General features: G+C 41.7%; 1 protein-coding gene across 1 annotated transcript; it reads left to right on the forward strand.

Moving 5' to 3' along the window:
• Positions 1–3,222: 3,222 nt before the first annotated feature.
• Positions 3,223–27,035, forward strand: LOC129181729 (cerebellin-1). The gene is made up of 3 exons (XM_054777304.1): positions 3,223–3,872; positions 4,750–4,869; positions 23,758–27,035. The coding sequence occupies exons 1-3, from the start codon at positions 3,615–3,617 to the stop codon at positions 23,953–23,955; spliced, it is 576 nt and encodes a 191-aa protein (XP_054633279.1). The 5' UTR covers positions 3,223–3,614; the 3' UTR covers positions 23,956–27,035.

Genomic DNA, 27,035 nt, shown 5'->3' on the forward strand with positions numbered 1-27,035 from the left:
AGGGACATGTGCAAGAGTGTTGCCGTGGCAACCGGAACTTCACTAACAAAGCCAGGCGGAATCGCTTTGTGCGCGTGTGAAGATTCAGGGTCAGTTTGTTTCACATTAGTACGTCAAAATCTGTGTGGGCCACCTGTTGAGTGTCATGTTCAACATTTACTCTCATTTGCCTTTGTGTTTGCTTTTTCTGCCTAATGTTGTACTCCACTCACCATCGTACAGCGCTCTAGTGCAAGACTAGCGCAACATTCACTGCAGTATTGGGCCTCCGGCTCATCAAAACAACACAATAAAACTGTAAGGCTACAAAATTGCTATAAAAGCCTGCAAAGGTGTCAGTTCTCAACAGACTCACTGCTGAAAGCGAAGCTGCTTGCATTATTGTCAAACCCTGACTAATAATGTTTAAAATACCTCATGTCATGCATGTGCGTCCCCGTTGGGTGGCCTCCCTTAGGTGCTCATTTGGTACACTTTCTGCTTTACGTGCAGTAAAGCAGAAAGTCATCATCATGTCTTTTACATCTGCCAGGATGTCTGTGGAGTGTTTGTTTGCTTGGTTACTGTATGTCGACCCCAAATACTACTATTTACTGTGCCTTTCAAGACTTTGATACTTTTTACATTTTTGTTTGTGGATAGTTTTTGTCACCTTTGCATACACGTTATGTATTGAAGAGTAACACAGGCACACAGCGGAACGATGGATGTGCTGGTATGAGATTCTGATGGTATGATAACCTAAATCATGGTTTCAAAGTATTATAATTTAAAAATAATAAAACTAATTTTCTGCTGAACAGTCATTTTTAAACAATATGATGGAAGTGGAACATAAGTATACATTTAAAAAATAACTGAATTCTTTCTAAATGAATAAAATACAGCTCTTAATGCAGGATAATCCTGTAGCTCAAGTCACAACACCACAAATATACTCTTTGTAAAAAAAAAAAAAAAAAAGAAAAAAGACCAAAATCCAAATAAATGCAATCACCCAGTGGCTCAAGAAGGTCACAAAATAAATAATTAAAAATAAACTCAGAAAGTTACGTTATTATTTACTAGCGTGGTGAATGTGCAGGCCTCAAGAGGGTTTTGGAGTTGTTGCAGTGTGTATTTGCAGTGTGAGGTTTGATGAACTTACTTGTGTGGTGACCCACAATATGACATTCACAAGTTTCACTTCCGTTTCCAGGTCATGTGATTGTTGTAGCAACTGTTGCTACAGTGGTCTGATTTCTTAGATCATCAAACAAATTTAAATATTAGTCCATGACAACACAACTAAACACAAAATGCAGTTTTAAATGAAACTTTTTATTATTAATGGAGAGGAAAAAAATCCAAAGCTACATGGCCCTGTGTGAAAAAGTGATTGCCCCCTAAACCTAATAAGTGGTTGGGCCCCCCTTAACTGCAATCGAGCGTTTGTGATAACTTGCAATGAGTCTTACAGTGCTGGGGAGGAATTTTGGCCCCCTCATCTTTGCAGAATCATTGTCGTTCAACCACATTGGAGGCTTTTCCAGCATGAAGCGCCTTTTTAAGGTCATGCCACAGCATCTCAGTAGGATTCAGGTCAGGACTTCTGCAGAACCCAGGTGCCTTTCAGCTTGAGGTCACCAGCAGATGGCCGGACATTCTCCTTTAGGATTTTTTGGTAGACAGCAGAATTCATGGTTCCATTTATCACAGTTTTCCAAGTCGTGAAGCAGCAATACAGCCCCAGACCATCACACTACCACCACCATATTTTACTCTTGGTATGATTTTTTTTTTCCTGAAATGCGCCGTTACTTTTACGCCAGATGTAATGGGACACACACCTTCCAAAAAGTTCAACTTTTGTCTCATCAGACCACAGAGTATTTTCCCAAAGGTCTTGGGGACCATCAATATGTTTTCTGGCCAAATTGAGATGAGCCTTATTGTTCCTTTTGTTCAGCTGTGGTTTTGGTCTTGGAACTCTGCCATGCAGGCCGTTTTTGCCCAGTGTCTTCCTTATGGTGGAGTCATGAACACTGGCCTTAACTGAGGCAATGAGGCCTGCAGTTCTTTGGATGTTATTGTGGGGTCTTGTGTGACCTCTTGGATGAGTCGTCACTGCGCTCTTGGAGTAATTTTGGTTGGCTGACCACTCCCGGGAAGGTTCACCACTTTTAATAATGACTCTCACAGTGGTTTGCTGGAGTCCCAAAACTTTAGAAATGGCTTCCTACCCTTTTCCAGATCTCATTTAATCTCAGTTATGTTTTAACGGGGGGTGCAATCACCTTTTCAAACAGGGTCATGTAGTTTTGGATGTTTTTTCTCCCTAAACAATAAGAAGTTTCATTTAAAACTGCATTTTGTGTTCAGTTGTGTTGTCATTGACTAATATTTAAATTAGTTTGATGATCTGACACATTTAAGTGTGACAAACATGCAAAAGAAAAATAAATCAGGAAGGGGGCAGACATTTTTTCGCATCACTGTAAGTGGTTGTTGCTTGTTGCTCAATTGTGAGTAAACTGTTTATACGACTCATCCTCGACCTCGGTTTGTCCTGAATCACATCTCCACATTTAGTGACTCTTAACGTGAGGGTCGATCTATGGACAATTTACATTGGAAATGTTGAGGCCAGCAAAGAAGGCCCTGACCTCCCGAAACGGCTATAAAGTGCGGAGAAACAGATTTATGATTATATTTTTGTGAATAACGACAGGTGATATGATTATTTATTTAAACTCATAATCTGGAAACTATTTAGTTTTTATACAATTTGGTTTGATAAACCATAAGATTTTGCTTTTATATAACAACACCAAATTATAGTATTTTTATTTAATCATGTTTGGCAGCTCCCCAAAATAGCCCTAATGACGCCACAGTGATTACATTGATTAAGCAACAAGGCATGTTTTCAGCAGGGTTGCTTTTCGTGTTGACCGGAAATGACACAAAGGTGTGTTTGGGTGTGTGAGTGGGAAGGCAGAAAAGAGAGCTAGAGAGAGAGAGCGAGAGAGAGAGAGGAAGAAGGTGGGTTCGATAAATGGAGGGGCGGGGATCAGCGGGGCGGTCGGTTTGCGGTGATTGGAAAATAAGGATAAGGAGCAGACTCTAATCCGATGAAAGCTCCCTTTTTCCGGAGGGAGGGAGGGACGGCTTTGTGGTTGGTTGGGAGGAAAAAAAAGTAAGACCAAGGCGGGAGCATCTTTATCTACGTCGGCGCTTCTCTTCCTCTTGAGCCTTTTGTGCTTGAAAGTCTCATATGTGACGTATCAATAATTGAGAGGGGCGAGAAGCAGCGCAGACGGAACCCCCTCCCGCCCCCCATTCTGCGCGCTATGAGTACACAACAGAGCCCGCCAGCACCGACCCACACTCTCGTTTACTGTGCTAACAAGTCACCGAAAAGCTGCTAAAAAGCGTGAATTGGAACAAGACTGGACTGTTAAACTTGCTTGGGAAGGAGAAGACAAGGCGGGCTGGGACGCAAAGAGGCTAATATCATAGCAGGAGTGTGAGTTAAAAGAGCCGGGAAACTCTCCTCACTTACTTTTTCAAAGTGGAGCACAACCACCGCTGAAGGCGTCAAGACGAGTCCAAGACCTCGGTTCTGGTCCGGTATGTTGGCGTTTTGCCTGCTGAGTGCCGTGTGGCTGGCGGCGAGCCCCAGCCGCGCTCAGAACGAGACGGAACCCATCGTCCTGGAGGGGAAGTGCCTGGTGGTGTGCGACTCCAATCCGACCTCGGACCCGACCGGCACGGCTCTGGGCATCTCGGTGCGTTCGGGAAGCGCCAAAGTGGCTTTCTCGGCCGTCCGGAACACCAACCACGAACCGTCCGAAATGAGCAACCGGACCATGGTGATCTACTTTGATCGGGTAGGAGCACGTACTATTGCACTATACGTGTGTTGTTGTTTTTATCCAAACATACATGTTGAGATTTGATGCGTTTATCTGCTAATGGGACAATATTTAACTGTTCATTTGTTTCTTTTATTACGTGCCTTCTGCCATAAAAAGGCAACATTACAATATGTGCTATAAATCCGATTCTTGTCTTAGAAAGTGTTTTAAAAATCCAGGTCAGATTCTGGCCGTCTAATGATCTGCACATGCACATCAGACGCACCAAAAAGTAAAGCCGGACTGAAGCATGCTTGTTGCAATTCTTTTTATAGCCAATGCATATCCTGTGGGGTTTGGACTGCATTGCCCAGTAGAAAAAAAACCCAACCTTTTGAATTCAACTTTTTAAGCTGATAATATGGGCTATGTGACCTGACATGTCACCAAATAATTTAGTAAGTGTGGGTCACGGGGGCGAGGTCCATACCAGCTTGCTGGAAAAGGTTAATTTCCACTCAAACTGCTGCTCAATTACACGCCACGGTCTGCTTCTATCCATAAATCCAGACATTTGGCCGCAGAGATACATAATTGAAATTTCATTTGAAAGATGGATTGGATTTATGGATTTATTTTCATTCCTGATCGAGTGGAGGAGTTATGGAAAAGCCAGGTAGCCGTTATTTGACTACATTGTGCCAGGTCGAGTCTGAAGCGGCGTTTTGTTATTTTAGGGACTAAATAGGATTTATTATCAGTTTCAGAAATTAACAGGTCATTTTCTTTTGAGAGATTGTGTGTTTCTTGTCACGGAAAACTGCACAATTTGTCATCATTTGCATATGATGGAACTTCTACAGGAGCTTCTCCAGTAACCTGCTGACAATCTAACTTTCTTTTCTTCCAGGTTCTTGTAAATGTTGGGAGGAATTTTGATGAGGAAAGAAGTAATTTCATCGCGCCACGAAAAGGAATTTACAGTTTTAACTTCCACGTAGTTAAAGTCTACAACCGCCAAACAATACAGGTTTGTGTGTGTTTGTGTGTGTGTGTGTGTGTCACACCTTCAGTCCCCACATCGTCATTTTGTAGATATTTGAAATCTCCCCCCAGGGACAAAGAGGAGGGCAGACATCAACAGATGAAAGTTAGTCGCTCGCCACCTGCAGGCACAATCATAATGAATCTATACATGCAGTGAGCCAACTCGGGTGCCTTCAATGCAAAAGGAGGGCGGAATATTGCGTCGGCTGCCGCTTCAGCACCACGGACAGTGCAGATTGCCTCTTGTTTCTTTTGTAACAAAGGTGCACCTCCTTCAAAACGTGTTGGTTTGTATTTTATTGGCATTTTAGGCCACAAGTGTAGTCATTTTTCAGTGTAGACGTACTGTTTGTCTCTCAAACTGCCTGTTCTCTCCCAGCGCTTCTTTTATCCCACGAACAACTCATTTTCACTGCGTGTTTATGTGATAGGAAATTTTTGAGATGTCCTAAGCCCGTTTACAGTGTTTAACATGCGGATAATGAGGCATTTTACACGCCACAAAGTGTTAATCACAATGTGTCTTTTGCAAATTAAACTGTTGTGTAATTATGCTGTTGGCTCCCTGGAGTTTTGCCATTATGTGTTGCTGCTTAGACTTTATTATTGCAGTCCTGAATTAATTAACATGGCATATCAGCCACAACAACAGGGAAGGCGGGCAATGTTTGAGGGGAAAAGTCAAGCAGGGCGTATGAATCCTCTCGTCGTCTGACTGCACACAAATAGACTCTAAATGACATCTTGCTCAGTAGCAATTAAGTCTTGTTGAATCATGGTAACAATCAGTGTCGTGTTTCAAATGGTGCCGCCTTTCACATTTTTGAAATGAAAGTACAGCATTTTAAACCTGGTATCCAACGTGAAAAAGACCGGTGTGATTACTTTTTTCCTCCCACCTTTTACGCATTAAGACCGTGGCGCTCAACCTCCTCCATTCGCGCTCCCATCCATCCAGGGCATCTGGTGTGTTGAAAACTCCCACTGTTTAATTGCCTGAGAGGCAGTTGCTGTGGCGCGTTCTGGAGATGAGAGACAACGGATGAAAAACATACGTAGGTAGGCATGAAGGGATGGGAGACAGAGGACATGAAAAAGAAGGGGAGCGAGGTAAGGTGAAAAAACAATCCCATGGAAGTGTCTTGATGAGGAGGAAAGGAAAAGTAATGGTCGTTGTGGACAGAAAAAAAGAGCTAATGATGGACATTAAGGACGGGGAAAAAATGGTTTAGCTGGGAGAAAGATAGTTAAACCATTGATCATTAGACAATGCTTTTTCCTGTGTCTGCATGTCTATGAATTCTGAAATGTTATATTGCATTTGTTTTTGGCCTGGCTGCCAAACCCAATTATTACAAAATGGATGTGACACCTTATGTGAAACTGAAGTCATCAGTCGTTTCGTCGACGATGTGACATTCAGCAGTACTTTCACTTAGGGTAGAGCGATCATTTTTATATACCGCTATAAATCTCTCCAAGGATAAGAAAATGATGTATACTGGTAGAAATGATATTTTCAAACGCAGAGTTGATGACGTGTTTTCCCTGCGACTGCACACCGCACTGTTTTGACGCATTGGCGCTTCACGTCGACCACAAGCATGGTCCAGCGAAACAAAACAACTCAAAGACAGAAAATGAGCATGGCTGAAGGCGGAGGAGAAACTGAGACTATAGATTAAGAAATTGTTGGTAAAAGGGAGGTACCGCTCTAGTATGGAAGTGTTTGGTTTGGATAGAGCAGATGTAGTGAAGACGTGGAGTAGCTGAGCGACTCAACCACGGTCCACTACATAACCAGCGACTGGTCTTTGAAGTCATCCTGTCTCCAGACAAGTTTTTTTCCGGAGGAACACATAGGTGAAAACATGACAAGTGTGTTGAAGGAGTTTCTCCACGAATGGGAAACAAGTGTGTGTAGCTACTGGCAGTGGATCTAATGTTGTGAAAGTAGCTACTCTCAACAACTGGAATAGACCGGCTTGCTTTGGACACTCTACACAGTGCCATAGGTAAGCTTATGTTTAATTTCATTATTTTTAATTTTATAGCTTAAGGTTTGTAGCTTTTTATGCAAGACTCCTTGGAATTGAATTATATCGTCATGTTGTGATACACCCCAAAAATATTGTGATACATGCTAAAGTCCATATCGCCCAACTCTACTTTGACTAATCTTTTTGATAGTTTCCTATCATTTAAACCTGCTTAATTCTGACAGCCGTGTCAGGTTCAATTATTTCCATTGTCTGACAATGACTGACTGTCTGAAATTAAAAAACAAAATCGAATCAAACATTCCACCTGAATGTCCAAGCTGTTGAACTCGGCTACTCAACTACATCATGAAGAGGGCCACAGTTTAAAAAAAATGTAAGGATATGTGCTATCACATTATGCTGACTTGACATGAGTTAGCACATTTTCAATGCTTTTGTGTGATATGACTTTGCATTGCATTGCATTCCACAAACACTGAGCTCGCAGTAGTATTTCAAGTACATTTAAAAGTGCAAAAAAAGTTGCATCACATCAGCATGTCAAGTAAAAGTAAAAGTGCACCAAATAAATGACCTACTTTTTCTTTTGGTCATCAGATCCCACCTCGTTTACAGCGCCCGGCATGCAGTCTTTTATCATCTTTGCATCAGTGAAGGATCCGGTTAAATTCTGTGTGTGTGTGCGTGTGTGTGTGTGTGTGTGTATCCAAACCGCGCGGATGGACTGATAGATGTTTCGTCTACAGGTTACATTCCTTGGAAACGGCGTTTACGTCATTGCAAAGCAAGCACATCGGCTTCCCCACTGCATTTTTGCTAAATGCATATTTTGTAGTCCATATGCTGTTAAAAGTCAGATTTTCAGTTTCTGCATTTTTTTGGTAAGAGTTAAAATTTCTTTAAATGTGAGCCGTCTTCTTCTACTGCTGCTTCATTGACCCGTATGTCTCACTGTTGCCCCCTGCTGAGCGGACAAAGTACTGTATGAACGAGCGCTTCTCCCAAGTTAGACTGAATGGCCTGTTTGGATGATGTTTGGTGGGTCAAATGAAAAGCTTTGGCAGTTGTGGCCTATTGAAGACCTATGCTTTACAACACTGGTCAGGAAACTGCGGCCCGTGGGCCACATCATGCCCACCAAGTGACTTCATCCGGCCGGCCAGGCATTCCCAAATTTCTTTTTTTTTGTTAAACCTTTAACATGGAAACTATGGCCGACAACATGACTTGCAGTGCTATTGTGGCACGCTTCAGTCGCCGGAAGGGTAAGATGCAATCTGTAGCTTGCACAAAAAAGCACAACACAACACGTCAACTGACACAACACACAAAGTAACCGACCTGCTGCACCATGTTGGCATACAAACTAATATCTACGTGCAATACCCATGCCAAAAAAACACCCTTATATTCCTGTAGCTTGTGGTACTCTTTCGCCCAACATTTTGCCGTGTTTGTCACATTTTTGCTTGATTGCAAAATATGTTAGAGGTCGTCGGAGAAGCAAACAAGTAGTTAACATACTCTTGACATCCGATGTTTTATTGTCCATAGTTCATATTGTTGTTGCAGCTGGACTGCCCAGCATGCCTTGCGGGCATTTGGAAGTAAAAGTTTTAAGTTACATGTTATATTTAGTAGTCACATTAGTAGTAGTTGATTTATGTGGTGCGTTAACTTGCTGTGGATGTGTTGTGTTTTTGTTTTGTTGCACCGTGAGCAAGTATGCCGTTCTGTTTGATGACCGCCTATATATAGATGGCCCCTCCGCCAAATTTTTAACCCAATATGGCCCGTGAGTCAAAAACCTTTGAACATGTGATGGTCACAGTCTTATTTCTTGTGCTTTTGAAGGGTAGATTAGGAAGTGAAGTGGCACTTTTCAACATTGCTCGGAGAAGCAATGGGCCAGTGCTTCTCAAATAGTGGGGCGGGCCACTCTGGGGGACGCGGTGAACTGTCAGGGGGTACGTGAGAGGCAGGGAGTACTTTCAGTGTTACGGCAGACCTGCAAACATGTACAAATGTATCATACTCAACATGCAGTTTGACTCTTGAAGACACTTGTGTGCTTTACAGCTCTCCATTTTGTTGCATTTTCCTGCTTACGGTTTCACGCTTTACACAGTACAGATAAATAAATACATATAATCATCTCAAAAGTAATCAAAATAAATCATTTGAAAACCACTGCAATAGGCCAAGATGAATATTTAGGAGTGAACATATTCAGCACATGATTTTGGTGTAAATAAGAGAACTAAATTAATTAAAGGTGCCTTGTTTAGGTTCTGCATGGGGGTTGCTAACTTCCTGTTCTGCCATTGCAAGCCACGCCCCAAGTGACAATACACGTGTGCACATTAGTCATGTACGTGAACACGAGACAGCGTTGAGTGAAAGCCATGAACGCCATTCACCTTTTTTGGTTCACATGACAGTTTTTTTTTACAAAGTTTCACCTCGACATAGACATTTGTTTGGTCAGTCTGTTTCATATCATATTCTAGCTGGCGGTGTTCTTCGTTTTTCGGATTAAAAGAGTGAAATTTGTGGCTGAAGAGGGACAGCACTTTTAAGTACACCTCTGTGCTTTTCTGTGTTGGTTACTTTAGTTTTTACTTAAAGGCAGTAGTTGAGGCATCATTTCAATTCCACACGTGGCTGTCCTATAAACTGGGTTTGTCAGAAATGAATACTGTCCCTCATTATCTGCAAATGTTAGGATTCATCAATAATATGTTAGAAGCACTGTGCTGTATATGTTTTTATGAGAACCACTTCGAACTAGGAAATTATGATTTTAAACAACCCACTGCTGCATTCCACTCAGGCCCGCAGACCGAGAAACTGTGACGAAAAAAATAATTCCATGAAAAGACACGCTTAGTATTACGCAATTAGTTCATAGGCATCACGCCTTTCATTTCTTTCATAGATGTGCCACTTTGTGAAGTTATTACTCTTTGGATCTTCACAATTATTGATATACAGGTGGTCCTCGTGTTACGAAAGCGTTCGTTCCTAGACTGTGATGTAAATGGCGTTACATTGTAAGTGGTAACTTCTACATAAATTATACCTAAACGGACTCTTAAGTCACTCGCACTGTTACACAGAACACGTGAAGGACTTGTAAAATACCGTCCTAAAAAGATTAAATACCATAATGAAATTAACCAGACAACAAAGACAACAACTCCTTACTTTTATCGCTGTGGTTGTCTTGCAGGTTTTTCTACCTTCTTAAAATATTGCCCCAACCTAGTCTGTAAGTATAATCTCCTCTTCTCCTCGCAGATCTCCTTGTAACAGTGCATGGAATTCATGACCCCTCTAGCATTCATTAGCATTCAACAATCTTTATCCTTAATGACAGTCCAGCGGGTGGGTGTTTGTCCCTCGCTTCCATTTCCATGGTGATGACTTTCCTTTTCTTTGCTGCACTGCCGCTTGGGAGAAATAATGACGTGTAAAAAGTGAACCATTAAGCTATCTAAGTGAAGGCTCAGTAAGCTGTTATTCTGCCTCAGTGTAGCTGCAGGTACACACTGTATTCTCGTGCCGCGCGCAAAGCACACTGTATTTTTGCCACGCTGTAACTCGTTCTCAAGTCTCGTGTTTACGGACCAAAATTACGTTTTTAGTGGAATTAATTCTTAACCAGGGAACGTAACGCGGAACATCGTAAACAGAGGACCACCCGTACAGCAGAACCTCAACATTTTGAATTTCAACGTTTTGTGTAATTTTTAAACCAACCGAAATCCTTGAGAAAATACTCTCTGCACTCACCGCTGCTCTGACTAATACAGAGTATATGCTTGGCTCAGGCTCAGTCGCGTCAGTCGTGCGAGGTAACGTACAGGTGTTCACCATCCAGTAGGTCTGAGTGCATTTGAAAGGTCCAAGTTGGGGTCTGGACTGTCTGAGAGCCCTTGATGTAAAGGATTAACTCAGTGCTTAGCTTGCTCATTCAACATAAGCGCAGATACTAAGTAATGGTAAAAACTGCGGCACAGCTGCAAGAAGACAAGGGAAGGGATGGTACCAGTTGGTTAGAATGTACAGAAAGTGGTCGGGCTAACGAGGACGAAGATACAAATGGATACACAGAAGAATAGCAAAAGATGAAAGTAAACACCAATTCAATATAGACCAGAAATATCAAGTAAATCAAAAAGCAAGTACAGTAAATCACACACAATCCCAAAATGACATTAAAAAGTTTACATCAAAAGTGTTCATATTTCTAAAATATTCCCCAAATAAATTCTTTGCAGTTTTACTTGAAAATTAAAATGTTTACCAAATAACTTTATGCCGAAAGTGCTTCTTTTTAAACAAATAAGGAAGACATTTAATTGAAACTAGGGAGACTGCTGTGTGAATCTCAGTTTTCCCAATTTTAGTTAGTTTAGATTGTAAGAGCAAGACAGGACGTGTTTTACGAGCCAAATTCATCTAAGCCTGACTCTGCTTTTAAAAAATGGTGATACAGTGAGGTGCTTGCAATTTATGGCATTTGAATATCTTGGTGTATCTTGCAGACAATACATTATTGTTATTATTATTTCATGAATCATGCAGGACCTCAGACTGTGTCAGTGGTGGGTAGTGCATTTTGGCACCTGGGCCTTCAGTGGGTCGGCCAGAATTTTTTTCGCCACACACCATGAGAGGCAGTTTAAAAAAAAAACCCAATAATGATAGTAAATATGTGCCACAGGATGTGAACCTGGTTCACCTGTGTAGGGCGACAGAGTCATTAGCGATGTACCTTACAGGGGTCAAGAGCAATGGGGTCACATGAAGTAAGACAGACCGATACGCCTAACTTACATGTCTGCGAGTAACTTCGAGTCAGTGACTCATTTCCACCGGTGATCAGCGATACACCGGTGCTTGTAAAGTTGCCGCTCAGCCAAATGTGACGAGCATAAATAGAGCGTCTTGGTGATTAAAGGTTTTGACAACTCAAAATACCTACATTGTACAATATTTATTTATAACATGAAAAACCATATAAAAGCCTTTCACTAAAATACATTTACTCAACCGAGATGTCAGTTTCCTCCTCCTCAGTCAGCCATTTCAGCATAACTCACCTTGTAGAACTGTTTTGCTACAAATTACAACATTTTTTGAGACCGTTTTTTTTCCTGAATTTTATCGAATAGAACCGTATCGAGTGGTTGCATTTCTTTTGCAGTGTAGCGAGCGACACTGTGAGCGCGCACCATTTTGTTTATATTTACATTGCCGACCGAACACCTCTGTAAGCGTCGGCTGTCGGGACGAAGGCTCTGCTGCCCCTCCAGCGTTAGGTTTTTTTTTTGTTCCCCAGTTAGCAAAACTGAAAAGGATGGTTGTGTTTCAGGTGTGCATACACGTTGGTCGTGTTTCCCTTCTTCCTCGTCACTACTTTCACACAAATGCGACATATCGGTTCGTCGGTGTTCATACGCTTGTTCATTCTGTTTAAAACTGAAATACTCCCACACTGGGGCTGTCGGCTGTGGCATTCGCCTCAGAAACCATCGCTTCTGTGCCTTCATTCATGTTAGCGTATGCTGGCTCACGAGGCTAACTGCTAGCTCTCTGTATCCACTCACTAGTAGCCCCGCCTGAGATGAGATGAGATGAGGATTCACGCTCTTCATTCATTCCACTATAGAACCAATGCCCACAGACACATGCAGAGTGAACCCTCTTGTCATCCAGCCTGTGTGGTTTAGAGAGACACGCATGAAACACGCATGCATGCACATGACAATTTATCGAGGCTGGCATAATTATCCACTTGTTTTCTTTTTTATATCATTTGATTAATCAGTGTATTGATTATCATGACAGGCCTAGCTCCAACCAATCAGGACTGAGGGCCTGCATGATGGGAGATGAATCAGAAGTCTGATTGGCTAAAAATAAGTAGACCCATTGCAAATAGTGTTCATGTGACATGGGCCAACACTTCTGGTTTGGAACATACACATACACTACTGGAAGCACGGCAGCCAAGAAACACGCTACAAAATGAAGATAATAGACCGTTGGGAATAGATTGATATAATTTAATGGAACAAATATGAGAATTTAAGTTTGAAATGTAGGTCAGTGCTAGTAATGGTGAGGCCACTGCTACAGTGAAATAAGGGCAACACTTGGCGATAGTTTTCCACCGATTGCACCGATACTGAAAAATCAAAGAGTGCATGGGGCCACTTCAATATTTTTTATATATTTTCAAAATGTACAAATGCCAAAAAGCAAAGTTTTGTGTTATTATGAGTTATTTGTATGACCATTTCAGCTTTTTCGCATTTACATTGTGCCGATTGCTCTATTTTTTCAATTTTTGCTGGGTTTTTTTTTGTTTAATATTAGTTCTCCATTTTTTCAGTGGCCACTGTGGCTAGCTGAACTAGTACTAGTACTAGGACTAGTATGACTTAATTTAGAGTTGATCGGTCTAGTCTGGTACCAGAACATATGTCTAAAATGTGCCTGTTTCCTAGTAAGCTGTTGCTTACTTTCTAGCAAGCAAACACAAATCAGTGTCTGAAAAATTACATAAACTGGAAGTAAATCTCATTTGAAAATCACTGTAAAAAACTATTGAGTTTAAAACTTAAGAAACCAGACAGAGAAGTGAGGTTTCAGGCAGAGCCGCGTTTGATTTGTTCTCTTATGACCATGTGACCCAAATGGTGACAGTATTTGAATTTATTCCTCTTGCTATGCCTCTTCTGGTTGGAATTGGTTTCTGTTTTTTTTCACATGTGATATGATACTAATATCGCAGCCTTGGGTATGTGCCGATACCGATGTCAATCCAATCCGATATCAGCATGAGTCATACATGTATTATTTATTTTCTAGTGTGGAATGTTAGAAAAGGCTTGATCAAGTGATATACGCAAACAGGGAACAACAGTCAGCAACTATAGGTACTGCATGAGGAAAAACTCACGTTTGTCACACTTTGCGGTTGTTTCGGATGGCGTTGGTCGTTGGGGTGTTTTTTTGTGTTGCTGCTTCGGATGCAAGATGGGTTTGGTCATGCTGAACTTCCCCAGTTCTATGCCACCGCACGGGGCTTGTGCATGGCGGGTTAAGCACCCGGCTGCGACGTCTTTTTTGGACTTTGACGTCGCTCCTGCTCCTTGCTAACTTTAGTAGCACATTAGCACACACTGTTGCTGGAGAAAAGCACTGGAGCGCAGACTGGAATGGACTGCTGGTATTGAAATGCTGATACTGGGAATTTTAGCTGCCAATATCATCCAATACTAGTTTTTTTGCTGATACAGGTCAGATATCGATATAGGATTGGGACACCCCTAGTTGGAATACAATAGTTTTTGTTGACCCAGTTATCAACCACAATTCTGCAGGTGCTTAGGGTGATTACATGACACTACGGTCCAGGACCACCAGCGAATGGCGAAAAAAAAAGCGCATTGTCTCTTTTTGCACCCCCCACGCCCCATGTTTCATAGACAAGGGTGAACAGAGTGAGACCCCTTGACATTCATACAGTCGCTTTGTCTTTGTCTATGTTGGGGGGGGCTGGTGTTTTATTCGGAATTATTGTGCCTGTTGGGAGATAATTCAAACCTGCAGTAAAAGCCTGCTGATCAAGCCGAAGATCCAATTTGGTGGTGATTGTGTGTCTCACCAAACATTACTGACACCTAGTGGCCAGTGTAGACATACGACATACGACTGTTCCAATGCGTCTATCATAGTATTTTAGTTCATTTAGACATTTCTATGTTTGAAAATGCTTAATTTAGGCCAGGAATACGTAAAATGCGCTTAAATATTCGTATAATAATAGACCATATTCAACCACAAAACAGCAATCGTTTATTAACCACTTGAACCACAAAGTGGCGAGGGACAAATGTATGCTTATTCTGCTTGTGTGGTACACACCACAGTTTGGGCAATAACGTTCACACGTTCAACCGCAGCCATCACATTACAGGTAGTGTTAACCAACCTGGCAGGTGTGAACACAGCCGAAAAGACCTAACAAGGAATACTTGCAAATGTGTCAGTATGCTTTCTTGCTTACCGGGTCTTCTGTCAAACATACAGTAACACATTACCTGGAATCTTTGCTACAGCCAGTCATGTTTCTAACTCGTATGAACGCATCACCCCCACCCTAAAATCACTGCACTGGCTCTATGTCTCATCCCGGATCGACAACAAAATCCTTCTGCTTACCCATAAATGCATCGCTGGTCCGGCAGCAGCATACCTACTCACTCCCTCAACATCTGCCCGCCCCCTCCATGTTACCCCCACCAGGCTCCGAACCATGGGGGACTGAGCCTTCTGTTTAGCTGCACCAAGGCTCTGGAACTGGCTCCCTATCCAGCTGAGCAAAGGGCAGAACCTGGACTCTTTCAAAGCTCTACTGAAACATGTATTTACTTTTAAACCTTACAACTGATGATGCGTTTAGTAGTAGTAGTAGTACTTTATTAATCCCATAGCAGGGAAATTCACCTGTTACAGCAGGTGTTAATATTGAGTATTATATCGATTTAAGTGCAAACTGTTTTTACTGCAGCACTTTGAGATTTCCGTGGACCGAAAGGTGCGTTATAAACCACACTCCACACCTGTCATCATCAGAAACACCATCAACAAACAAAACAAGGTGGCGCTGCTGGAGCAGGGGAGAAAGATCAAACGTGCAAACGTCTACATCAATGAGCATCTGACAAAACGCAACTCCGACATGGCCAAGAGAGCATGTAACTTAAGGAAGCAGGTGGGAATTCAAGGTGCTTTGGGCGCCAACTGCAAAATCTGCACCAGGTTAAGTGGAGGACCAGATGCCAGCAATATCCATCCACCATATACGATGACGGATGGCAAAGGATGACAAACAACCAGTGAAATGACAGCATAAACACACAAAGTAGACTTAGTTGAATTCTTCTGCATCAGTGCCTTTTTATATTTGACAGCTATATTTGTTATGTTCCACTCCTCCATCCGCTTCCACCGTTTGTATTTGGCCTGACGCCCTCTGGGTTTTTTGATGCGTCGACTTCCTGTTTCCCCCTTGTTGCTTTTGCTGTGTTATCGTCTCTTGCTCCACAATCAGGCACTTAATTGATGCTTATGCATAATGAATGCAGGCCAATTTAGGCCTGACCAACATATACAGCCCTATTATCAAGCTTTTATTTTTATGCCTGGTAATTGTGTAGGTGTAGTCGAGTCTTTTTATATGTGTGTGTGTGTGTGTGTGCGCGTGCTTGGGTGAATGTCATACACAAGCAGCACATGCCATCTGTTTGTCTAGACGTTAATGAGGCTAATCTGAAGCCTTTGACAGCACCTCTTCAGATGTGATCACTTATTTCATGTCTGTCATATTTTTGGTGTTGGTCCTGAGATCATCTAAACATTCCGCATCAGATGGCGCCATTTTTGTCGTATTTTTGTTGTGTTTTGTTGTTGGGGTCAACAAGGAAGTCAACAAGTACACATACTATTGATATTCAACATTCTATTGTTCATAGTTCATATTGTAGTGTCGGGGGGGCAGCACGGGCAGCACGGGGGAGTTGCTGCCGGACTACCCAGCATGCCTTGTGGGCACTTGTAAATAACAGTGTGGTTAGCGTTTAGTTAATTTGTTTGTTCCTTGTCGTTCTGTTTGGTGACTGTGTTGTCGTGGTAGCTGCTGGCTGTTGCTTGTTTCAGTTAAAGAGCACTTAGCAAGTTGAAGTCATTTCTGTGTCACTCAATTCTGCCATAATTGTCACGCCGGGGGTTGCTGCTGTCGAAGACTTGACCCCCCGGTATGCAGAGACAAGGCGGCAAGGTGCAGAAGTAAAAATAATTTTATTTTGCACAAGGCAACAGGAACAAAACTAAAAGTGGCAAAGGAAAAACAATTCAAAAGTAACGGAGATGGTAGTCTAGGTGACAGCACTGGCAGAGCAACGAGGTTCATCAACCATGACATAAACAATGAACCAGCGCCGCACAGAGGCTGGCGCTGGCCTTTTAACCGCAGCTAATACAGATTGCCCGCAGCTGTGCGGACACCAGGCATGACACGGCTGTAACGTCCACCACACCGGAAGTACACCTCGCCAAAATAAGGGCGCAGGACAGGAAACACACGCTCCTGTCCTGCGAAACATGACAATAATATTGTAAATCCCACATCCTTTATTCATGCATCGTTGTAGGTGTCTTATTCAGCAAACAAAACTGTCAAGTTCAATTAAGTTTTTTTTGTTATTATATACACCACAGATGATCTTCATTCGTTTCCAAGTTAAAGCATACTAGTGTCTGTCCAACAACTAATTGGCTTTATTTTTGTCTGCAACAGGATTTGAGCTATCATGGCCGAGCTACTGTCACCCAAAGTGTAATTTGAGCTTTGCTTATTGGAACCTGATTATTATATTGAACTGCTTTTATGGCACATACTGTATATACAGTAGTGTCATCTATACATGCACTTTTTCAGGAGCGGTGAAAAACTATTATTATTATTATTCAATTATTATTAGACAGATTTAGCACGAGGCGCATACAAGCATACAGCTTCTCACAGTGACCACAAGTAATGTTGAAGTGTTTAATGTTTCACATTTGAAGGACTTGATTGACTGGTGATCAGTGGTCCGTAAATTACTTGAAAAAATTGTTACAGCTAATATTTGCGTTCCCAAAAAAGTAATTAAATTAGTAACAAAATTACTCCTTCATAAATATAATTAATTAATTTTGTTACTTTCTTGAAAAAAGATTCATAAATGTAAAAGAATTCGGATGTAGCCTCGTAAAGCAGTGTCAGAGATGTGTCATGAGATTAGGCTGAGGGCTGACCTTGTGACTTGCAATTCCTGACCAAAACGTGAGGGGCCAGTGTTTTCGTGTTGACTAGCTATTTAGTTCCCTGTGGTGTTCGTAGTGAACAGTGACAACTGAAGCAACATCCATCCGACATCTGTTGATATAGATGTAACCCGCCTGATTCACATACGGAATGGAAGACTAGAGCGCTCACCGTTGGGCCAAAAGCCCGGACTGTCAACCCAATGTTCAGCGCAGCTCTTAAGGCCGAGGGAGTGAGGTTTTACCAAGGTACACTTGCGCCGCTGCACTGGCTGGCACCCGTTAAATAATTATCATTGCATACTAACTAATGTTGTTGTAACGTTTGAAACAGGAATTACTTATTGTATACATGGGGTATTAGCTCTTACCAGAAAACAATGACAGCCTTAGGAACGTTGTTATCTGATCCAGTAAATTTGGCCAGTGTCCGACTGATACCGATCCATAGTATTGGATCGGACCACCCCTAGTTTGGAGTACGGATCTAGCAGCAAATGGAGATACTCGATCAGAACATAGTTTAGCTACAGTACATATTTTTAACAGGAAGTGCTGGAGAACACAGAGAATCTAATATGATTACAAATTCAAAATTATTATTATATATAAGTGGAGATACAGGGTTTACTGACCGATGACATGTTTCCATTGTAATAATTTAAAACGTAGTCAAGTACTGTCTGAGTGCTTTCGTGTAATTATTCAAAGCAACATACTAACACCCATTCTCACATGTGAGTCACCGTTCGCAGGTTGGTCATTAAGGGGAACGGCGGGCCTAAAGAGCTCTCGACTCTCTTCCCCCCCCACACACTCGTACACGAACACAATCCTGAGCATCAGGAGGTAGAGTGATGTAAAAGTGTATAATTATGTGATGTTTATGACTCTGCTGGATTGGCTGATGAAAGGATTTGAGTTCAGAATTCTTTACCAAACCCAAAGCACAAGGCGAGAGGTTGTGTTTGATTGGGATTTGTGGCAAAATAACCAATTTCCACCTTTCTGGAGGGCTGTCACATGGCCCAAGGAAGAACATTTTACATTTTTGCACAGATTCGAATAAAGAATTTATTTTTGTGACCGTTTGCCCTTAATGAAAGGAGTATGACGCGTGTGTTTGGGGTTGTTGAGCCTCGGCAGAGTAACATTGTATCTTGCTATTAAAGTACTACGTGATTACAATATGTTTGACCTGTGTGCATATAATGTAATGATACAAAAAAAACGGTTTTCTTTTTGCATTTGTCCCTTGCCACTTGGCGCTTCTACTTTAACGACTTCACTATCATGGTTTTCCCAAATATATTCATTAAAAAAATCACCTAACGGTTTCTCGCTATTTCACAGTTGAATATGGCCAATTAGTACTGAAAAATATGCATATTTAACCAATTTGCTTTGAGCCTAAATTAAGCATCTTTAAGACTAACAATGGCTAAATAAACTAAACTACAAATACAGTGCAACCTTGGTTAGTGTCATTAATTCGTTCCAGAAGGTCCGACTCTAACTGAAACGGACTCTAACCAAATAAATTTTTCCTATAATGAATAAAGTAACGATGTAATTAATCTGTTCCAGAAAGCCAAAAATGTTAACACAAAATACGTTTTTATAGTTTTGCAATTCTAGTTTTACATACATAAACCAATTCCATCCATCCATCCATTTTCTATACCGCTTCTTCTCTTTAGGGTCGCAAATGCATATAAATGATGGATGAAAGAGATAAATGAACATTTAAGGTTATTTTTACCTACACTGAAGACGTGATTCGTGACGTGACTGTTCCCAAAGATATGATGTGTCAGCGAGACACCTTCCTCTTCAACACCACTTTCCTGTTTTGCCAACACTATTGAATTCAAGAAATAACAAATGACCAAGCAGGAAGATGGCTCTTTTTAGTGAGCTGAGCCAAAAGAACTTTCTAAAAAGAGCCGGAATTTCCATCACGATTATGTTGTGCATTATGAAGGTTTAGTCTTGAAGATTTCCTTTACATTGTGTGATAAATGACAGCTGGTCTTCTCATGTGGTGCTGTGACTTTTTAGTGCATTTTATGAACGTGAGCCTGTAAATTCATTCTTAACTAGATGCACGAGTATATGTACACTTGTAAATAAGCCACAGGATTTTTTGAGCCACAATGAAGATTACAGTAGAAAAACTACACAGACCCACGGTTTTCTTACTCCTTCTCCCATGTCAAGAGAAACAACCGAAAGGCTGTGTGGCTTAAAATGAATAACTCAATAACCTACAATTACCCACCTTTGTTTTGTAAATGCATCCATTAACTGCCAGATGAACGGTTCACAGATGATGACTGATTAGGACATTAGTTCGAAGCCACTTGGCTGTCCTTTGGGCATGAAAAGTTATACAAGTTGAATGGCAAAAACTGAGGCAGTGAATTGAACGCAGTACGCTTGGATGAGCAAAAGCATGCAGCAGGCCTCACACACATCCTGGCATATGTGTGTGCATTCATGAAGGGATCGTTTCAAGGTTTAAAAAAAAACTCCCTATTGTGGCTTCGCTCTCGTCCTGTCGTTGATGTTCTCCCTCAGATTGTTTTGTAATAAAGTCCAGAATGGCATTTTGTTGCATTTGACTTTGCCATGCTGAGATTGGCATCCATACTGTATGCTGAAGACAATAAATTGTTGGTTGCAATTGTTGGTGGACTAGGGTGGCTATAATTCACAGCAAACAGACTTCAACTCGTCATCCAACTACGCTACTGCTCAAAAGTTTTAGAACACCGCAACTTTCCCAGGATTTTATTGAAAGTGATGCAGTTTCATGTCACAGTGTACTCTGAAATTAAAGCATGGAACAAATAAACAATTGAAGTCAAAAAAGAAACCATTGGATGGATTTTGAAAACTAAATATATTCGAAACTTTTGACTCATCAAAGTAGCCACCTTTGGCAGATATACAGTAACAGCTGAACAAACTCGTGGCGTTCTTTCTGCAATGGACTCAACTCTGTTGCAAAAGTTCCCATACTGTAAATGTGTAGCAGTTGGAGGTTGCTTTGCTTTCACTCTTCTGTCCAGTTCTTCCCAAACCAGCTCAATGGGGTTTGAGTCAGAAGGCTGTGCAGGCCACTCCATGTTTTCAAGCTTACCATCTTGTGTTTTATTCTTAAGGTAGTTCTGGCATAGCTTGGACTTTTGTTTTGGGTCATTATCTTGCTGTAGGATGAACTCCTGACCAACTAGGCGTATCCCAGTGGGTACTGCATGGCGCTGCACAATGCTGTGGTAGCCGTTTTGGTTCAGGGTGCCTTTCACTCTGTACAAGTCACCGACCGTCGATTCTAACCCCAACAGCCCCTGACCATCTTACTTCCTCCTCCACAGTTGACGTCACACACTAAGGAACCATCCTTTTGCCTACTCGACGGTGTACAAAAATCCTGTGTGATGAACCAAAGGTTTAAAATTTTGAGTCATCAGTCCGTAACACCTTCTTCCAGTCTTCAGCAGTCCATTGGTGGTGTTTCAGGGCCCAGGCAAATCTCTTTCTTATTCTGAAGTTTCAGCAATGGCTTTCTTGCTGCAACTCGACCCATCAAACCTGCAACTTGAAGTCTTCTCTTCACAGTTGAAACTGCGACCACTAATAAGTTGTGCTTGAAGCTACTGTCCTGAGAGTCGCTTGTCACGCAAGCTGTTGACTCTCAGAAACTTGTCTTCTGATGCTGTTGTGACTTTGGGTCTGCCAGAGCTCTTCCTGTCAGCATTTCCCCCAGTTTCTGAGTGCCATTTGATGGTGAAGGAAACTGTACTCGCTGACACCTTGGCTTTCTTGGCAATTTCTCTGTAGGAAAGGCCTACATTTTTAAGTGTCATGATGGTCTCTCTTTCTTCTATCGTTAATTGCCTTTTCCTCGCCATTTTTATAGGAACACACTACTTTTTGCAGTACAGTACTGTTCAAACAATGCTCACAATGGTATGGTACTAAGGTGTGTTCCAACACTACTTTTATTCAGACACAGGGGGTTGTAAGTAATCAAGAAAAGGTGGGACACCAGTAAGAATTGGTAGCACCAACTTTCACGGCTGGATCAAAGTCCATTGCTGCAGAACTGCTTGAATTTTAACCCCATTTCTTGTTCCCTGAAAAAGGCCTTGTATGGCTTTGTATAATTCTGGAATGTACATTATTTTTTATCTTTGGTTAGCCTTACCTTTTTTTATTTACCTGTGGCAGTTCACCACTTACCTTTGTACCATTCCAAACAGTACATTGTACTTGAAGTAAAAACTGGAAAAATTAGGTTGTTCTAAAACTTTTGACCAATAGTGTATGTTTCTGTCAACTGTTAACCTTTTCATCAGTTATTATTACATATTTATTATAACTTATTATTTATTTACAGAAAAAGCCTCTGACCTCTGAAAAACCTCCTGACTCCCGTTGTACCGCATTGTTATACTGCCTTATCATGTTCCTATGTATTTAAAATTAGCACAGAGTACATTTGGAATACAGGAAATGAACAAATTTATTGTAATTAACGTGAAACGGGGGGGGGGGGGGGGGGGGGGGTAGGATTGAATAAGCTTTGCTTCTTCCTACTCCTTTTTGGACATGTGGAACTGTGAATTGTACTACGTGATGTATTCCAATGTACCGTTAATTACGGTGTGTCAGTCGCCACATATTTCTTTTGAACCCTGTGGCTTATACAGTGGTGGGGCTAATCTATGGCTAAATTCTAATCTCGTGACATCTTCTTTACTTCAGAACTATTACTAATTGTTTAAATACTATTCCGCTCGTGAGTCAGTGAGGAAACGGTAGCTCTTTCTTTGGCAGGAGCCAATCACAAGCAATAAGTGCACTCACAACAAGCTGGCCAACCCACTGGAAATCGCAGGAGGTTGTTATATATAACGGTATAAAAACATCAGTCTGACTCACTGTGTGGTCTTACTAAGAACACTAAATTCATCACACAGCAACTTAACACTCCAAAATTATACCTACAGAAATATGCAAACATGTACCAATACCAAGTTTAAAATGAAAAAAAACAGCATTTTAAAGTTTTCCCGTAAGGAATTGCGTCTGAGCAACGCATGCAATGGGGCGCTACGCTATGGGGCGCTACTCTGGACTCTGTGTGCTCCACGCTACTCTGGCTCCTTCTGGTGGATAGAGGCAGCATTGGTCCATGTAATGTATATTTCCTAGGTGCCTTTTGAGTGTTATATTCTCTCTGATGAGTTTAATGTTTTTTGCAAGATGAGACCGTGAGTCAGGCTTATATTGAGTAGTGACCTCCTGCAATTGCCAATGGGTTGACAAGCTCATGAGTTTTTTCATAGCTCATAATTGGCTGCGGGCCGCATGGTGGTCTAGTGGTTAGCATGTTGGCCAATACAGGAATAGCCTGGAGATCGGGAAGACCTGGGTTCGATTCTCCCCTGGGCATTTCTGTGTGGAGTTTGCATGTTTTCTCCGGCACTCCGGCTTCCTCCCACATTCCCAAAAACATGCAGGTGAGGTTAATTGGCGACTCTAAATTGTCCTAAATGTGAGTGTGAATGGTTGTTTGTCAATATGTGCCCTGCGATTGGCTGGCGACCAGTCAGGGGGGGTGTACCCCGCCTCTCGCCCAAAGCCAGCTGGGATAGGCTCCGGCATGCCCCCGCCACCCTAATGAGGATGAAGTGGTATAGAAAATGGATGGATAATTGGCTGCTGTCAAATAAAGAGCTGCCTGGTCCTCACAATCTGCTACAATCTGTGAGTTTATGACATGGACACGTGCGGCTTATACACGGGTGTGGCTTATATATGAACATTTAAATTGGAATATACACCTAAATTTACGGTAATTTACATTCTCAAAACAAATTAAACCATTACCATAATCCGTGGGGTTCTTTTTTGAATGTGTCATACCAACATTTAACTTCCTTTTTTCTCGGTCGTTCATGCATGTCTAGGTGAGCCTGATGCACAACGGCTGGCCGGTGATTTCGGCCTTCGCTGGTGACCAGGATGTGACCCGCGAGGCGGCCAGCAATGGGGTTCTGATCCAAATGGAGAAGGGAGACCGGGCTTACCTCAAACTGGAGAGAGGAAATTTGATGGGAGGATGGAAATACTCCACCTTCTCTGGCTTCCTGGTGTTCCCCATGTAGAGGAAGAGGAGCAGGGGATGGAAATGGAGGAGGAGCTGGTTGTCAGTGGGAAGTACAATGAAGACAGGAAAAGACGGAGGAAAAGGTGGCGTGATGGAAAACGAGAATAATGGAGAGGAGACGTGTGACGACAGACTTCGGTTTAGGATGCTTCTGGAGGTGGAGACGAGAAGGTGGGAGATGTTACATTCAAAGTGTGGCCGTCTTCTTCACTTCCCTTCATTCTTCCATCCATCCATCCATTCCTCCCATTGTGGCTCAATGCAGCTGTGGACAGGCAAATCCTTTTTTATTCTCTGCTACTTCATTTACATGGAACATGTCAGTGTTTTGAAGCCAGAGCGTAACCCCTTCCGTCTCCCACCTTCATTTCATTCACAGCTTTGAGGAATGTTTCACTTCTTAACAAGTCATTTTTTGTCATTTTGTTGGAAAAGTTGTCCAGATTTTGGATCAGCCAAAGCCAAACATGGATAACTCTGCACGGAAGATATCGCCCCCCCGTTTCTTTTGTTCCTCATTGCATTTTTGTTCCTCTACTCGACAAGGTTTAGATGACATGATTTCCTACAGTTGCAAACTTAACCTATACCACATGCTCTCCAAAAGGCTCCAGAACCAGCACAGTGGCATTTGACTGCAACAGTAATACACTTATAAATGCAAAGCTTACTGGGAGATGTTCATCAACCCAAATGGCGGGTGCAAATAACAACAACTGCGCTACAAAAAGCTTCAAAATTGCAAAGAGCACGGAAAAAAGTGCCATTTTTCTTTTCCGCCAAGGTGTTTTTAGGGCAGCTTTACCTTCACCTGACCTGTTCCTGTCCTCCTCCTCCATCTTTCCTCCATGAGTGGTCCATCTCATCTCACCCTTCCACCCGTACCTGCTGCTGTGCTCGTTGGCCTCCTGGCACGGACTAGTCCTTGCTTTACGTCAGTGTTGGACTTTGGACTTTTGAACACTCAAAAAACAACAACTATACATAAATGATATTATATAGAACATCCAAGCCACTGTTTTTACTCTATATGATGACGATGATGCTAAATATTATACCAATACTTTAAACTGAATCTGGCTGATGACTATAATGTCTGTATATTCTGTATTTCAGTGTTATATGAAAGAAAAAATATTCTAAGGGAATCTTATAGTGACTTTGTGTGGAAAATTAGGCTGCTGTTCTGCTCTGATTAAAAAAAATAAATAAATAAAAAGATGCTCAGTGTTTTTGTTTTAGTTTGAACCAAGCTGTTGCTTGGTGGTCCTCGGTTTACGACGTTCCGTGGTTACGAACACGCTGCCATAAATTAATTAAAAACGTTGCTTTGGTCCGTGAACACGAGACTCACCCGGATAACTTTGCTTATTAGTTAACTTTTGCACTTCGTTACATCTTCCAAGCACCGGTGCGCCAAAGAAAAGGAAAGCCGCCATCATTGAAGTGACGATGAGGAGAAATGCCCACCGATATCGGCCAGCCCCGTTGCTTGACTGTCGCGACCATCATTCAGAATAAAGATTATTGAAAGCTACAGGGGTCATGGGTTCTGTGCGCTGTTACAAGGAGATCTTTCCAGGCTAGCCTGTATGTTTTAAGAAGGTAGGAAGGCCTGCAAGACAACCGCAGGGGTAAAAGGAGTTGTTGCCTTTTTTTTATTACAGTTTCATTTCATTCTTGTATTTTTTTCTTTTTATGACTGTATTTTACAGTATATGTCCTTCATGTGTTCTGTGTACAGTGTGAATGATTTAGGAGTTCATGTCGGTATAATTTAATATAATACGACTTACAGTCTCGGAACAGAGCTCCTTTGTAACCCGAGGACCACCTGTAGATAATATAGTATATTACCAGAGCAATTATTATTAGTTTTAATTTGTTTATTATCTTTCCTGTAAATGACATGTGAATATTTAGACTATTAAAAATGTATCTGATTTCTTAATGAAATTGATTTATCACTGTTTTTATTTGCTCCGATGAAATCAATAAAATTTAAATGTACTTTTATTTTTCTTGAACCCACTTGAAGTCTGGTGTGGTCGTTTATTTAATGAAGTGTTTCCTGGTACCATCTTTTTGCTCCATTCATGCACACTTGTTGCCTGGTGCTTCATGTTTTTTTGTCTCTTGACATGTACAGTCGCTGTTTTGTCTGCGCCTGTTTTCTCAATCACTTTTCTTTTATCATCTTTTTTTCCATCAGGCTGAGCCCCCACATGTTCCCCTCTACGTTGTCTCTCTCCACTCTGTTGGTTTTTTAAGGTTTTGTGGTTTGTTTCTCTCCAGACTAATGAGCTCCGGGGGGAAAATTTGTGCTGGAATAAAAAAGCAAACATAAACATGGTTTCCTTCCTCCATTCTCTCACCCTTCTTCCTCTCATTTCATCTCCGCCTCTTTATGTCTTGCTTTCCCGCCACTTGTCCCTCCCGAAGACCCTTTTTTTTTTTAAACTTCTTGTCCCCAATTTTTCTCTGTAAACAAAAATTTCTTCATTGCGTTGAAGTTGCTTTTCAGTTTCACCTGTCCAGCTTTTTTTTTCTTAGAGGCTACCCGAAACAGACTCCTTGCACATGCATGGAGTTGGGAACCTTGTGTAGTGTTCCCTCGCTCTATCGCTTCACATTTTGCAGTTTCGTGCGTCTCCTTCATGCCTCCTGTATCATCGCTAGCTTGCTAGCGAGCTTGTAAATTAATCTTTAGTTGGTCTGCAGCAATATGTTTTAACAAGGATACAAAAACACAACTGGACAGCAGGACGGCGGAATGGCGACAAGACAAAAAGGCACGGTCACAGGAGTGAAATATGTGTCAGTGACTTAATCATTTCATGTGTTGATCATTAAGGGTGATCACTAAAATGCAAACGAAGAGTGTTTAGACAAGAGCGAAATGTGAGAAAATGTTATTGCCTGTCTTAGAAAAGTGCATAAAGTGTAGCGGGTTTTACAGCCTTAAGACATACTATATAATAATGAAGTTGGCTACTTCGCCAATTTCACTTATTGCGGGCTATTTCGGGAAGCTGTAAACGAGGGAACACTATATGAAGTTTCATTTCTTTATTACCA

The sequence above is a fragment of the Dunckerocampus dactyliophorus genome, chromosome 5 (assembly GCF_027744805.1).
Source record: "Dunckerocampus dactyliophorus isolate RoL2022-P2 chromosome 5, RoL_Ddac_1.1, whole genome shotgun sequence".
In the NCBI taxonomy this organism is placed as follows: Eukaryota; Metazoa; Chordata; class Actinopteri; order Syngnathiformes; family Syngnathidae; genus Dunckerocampus; species Dunckerocampus dactyliophorus.